At 39.9% G+C, this 1,160-nt stretch overlaps 1 protein-coding gene across 1 annotated transcript; it reads left to right on the forward strand.

Annotated features, from left to right (window-relative positions):
* Nucleotides 1-6: 6 nt before the first annotated feature.
* LOC127751875 (uncharacterized) lies at nucleotides 7-1,158 on the forward strand (the record flags this gene model as incomplete). The annotated part of the gene is made up of 1 exon (XM_052276089.1): nucleotides 7-1,158. A coding segment is annotated over exon 1 (1,065 nt), but the record flags the coding sequence as incomplete, so codon positions are not given.
* Nucleotides 1,159-1,160: the final 2 nt, after the last annotated feature.

The following is a 1,160-nucleotide window of genomic DNA, read 5'->3' on the forward strand; positions in this document are numbered from 1 at the left end:
ATTTTGGTTTGGTTTCACCTTTTACTTAGCATGTTGCTGCTGGATTATGTTCTCCTCCTCTGATATTCTGTTACTGTGTTATTTTTCAGGAGTATGGACCAACTTCTTAAATCACATCCAATGGAAGTCAGATTGCGCCATTGGCACAACCACCCCATCATGTCCACTGATGCTCTTCGATTCAGGAGACCGAGTAAAGCTACCAAAGAAATTTTCTTAGACTACTACAAGAAAGGACATACGCCATCCTCTGCTCTTAAGTGTCATAAATTTGATCTTCAAGTAGAACATGGTGATGAATTTTTCAAAAGCCATGCTGATGGTTCCATGTGCCCAAATTTGAACTGGTGCTACTACCAATATTATAAAGTGTTTAAAGCTGTTTATGGTGAAAATTATGGTGATGGGATGGTCACAAAGCTGAAAGAGGTCATTGATGATTATAATGTAAAATGTAAATCCCAATGTGCAGATATTGCAATTGACAATGATGACATTGTTGTTGTTATATGTTCTCCTCTGATGAAGAGAGTACATGAACTCCTGAAGTCTTCCTCTGAAGTGGTCATAATGGACTTCTCAGGGAACATGGACCGATATGACACAAGGGTTGGGTTTTTAATAGCCCCTAGCCTTGCAGGTGGCTTACCTCTTGGTGTCATCATGACTTCTGCAGAGACCGAAGCACTAATTACCACAGGGCTGCAGATGCTACAGAAGCTGTATCCAAATATTTCTTTCTTTGGAAGAGGAACAAATGGCCCTAAGGTCTTCATTACTGATGATTGCAAAAAAGAAAGGAACAGTCTATCTTTTCTGTATCCTTTGGCTGTTCTTCTTTTATGCCTCTTTCATACCTTACAAGCATTCTTAAGGTACATCATAGCTTCTGAACATGGGGTCAAAAAAGAAGATAGAGCTTTAATCTATGATGCCTTCAAAAATCTGGTCAGGTCAAAATCAGAAGAAGAGTATGACAGCCAATATGAAGATTTCAAGACTAGTGAAGTGCTGCTTCGAAACCAGAAAATCTACAATCATGTGACAAAGGACCTTCATCCTCGCCGAAAAGAATGGGCTTTGTGTTATCGATCTGACCTAGTAATACGTGGTAACAACACCAGTAACCTTGCCGAGGGCAACTTCCTCCAAGTGAAAAC

This window comes from Frankliniella occidentalis, unplaced genomic scaffold, assembly GCF_000697945.3.
Source record: "Frankliniella occidentalis isolate FOCC.00 unplaced genomic scaffold, Focc_3.1 Scaffold1618, whole genome shotgun sequence".
Classification (NCBI taxonomy): Eukaryota; Metazoa; Arthropoda; class Insecta; order Thysanoptera; family Thripidae; genus Frankliniella; species Frankliniella occidentalis.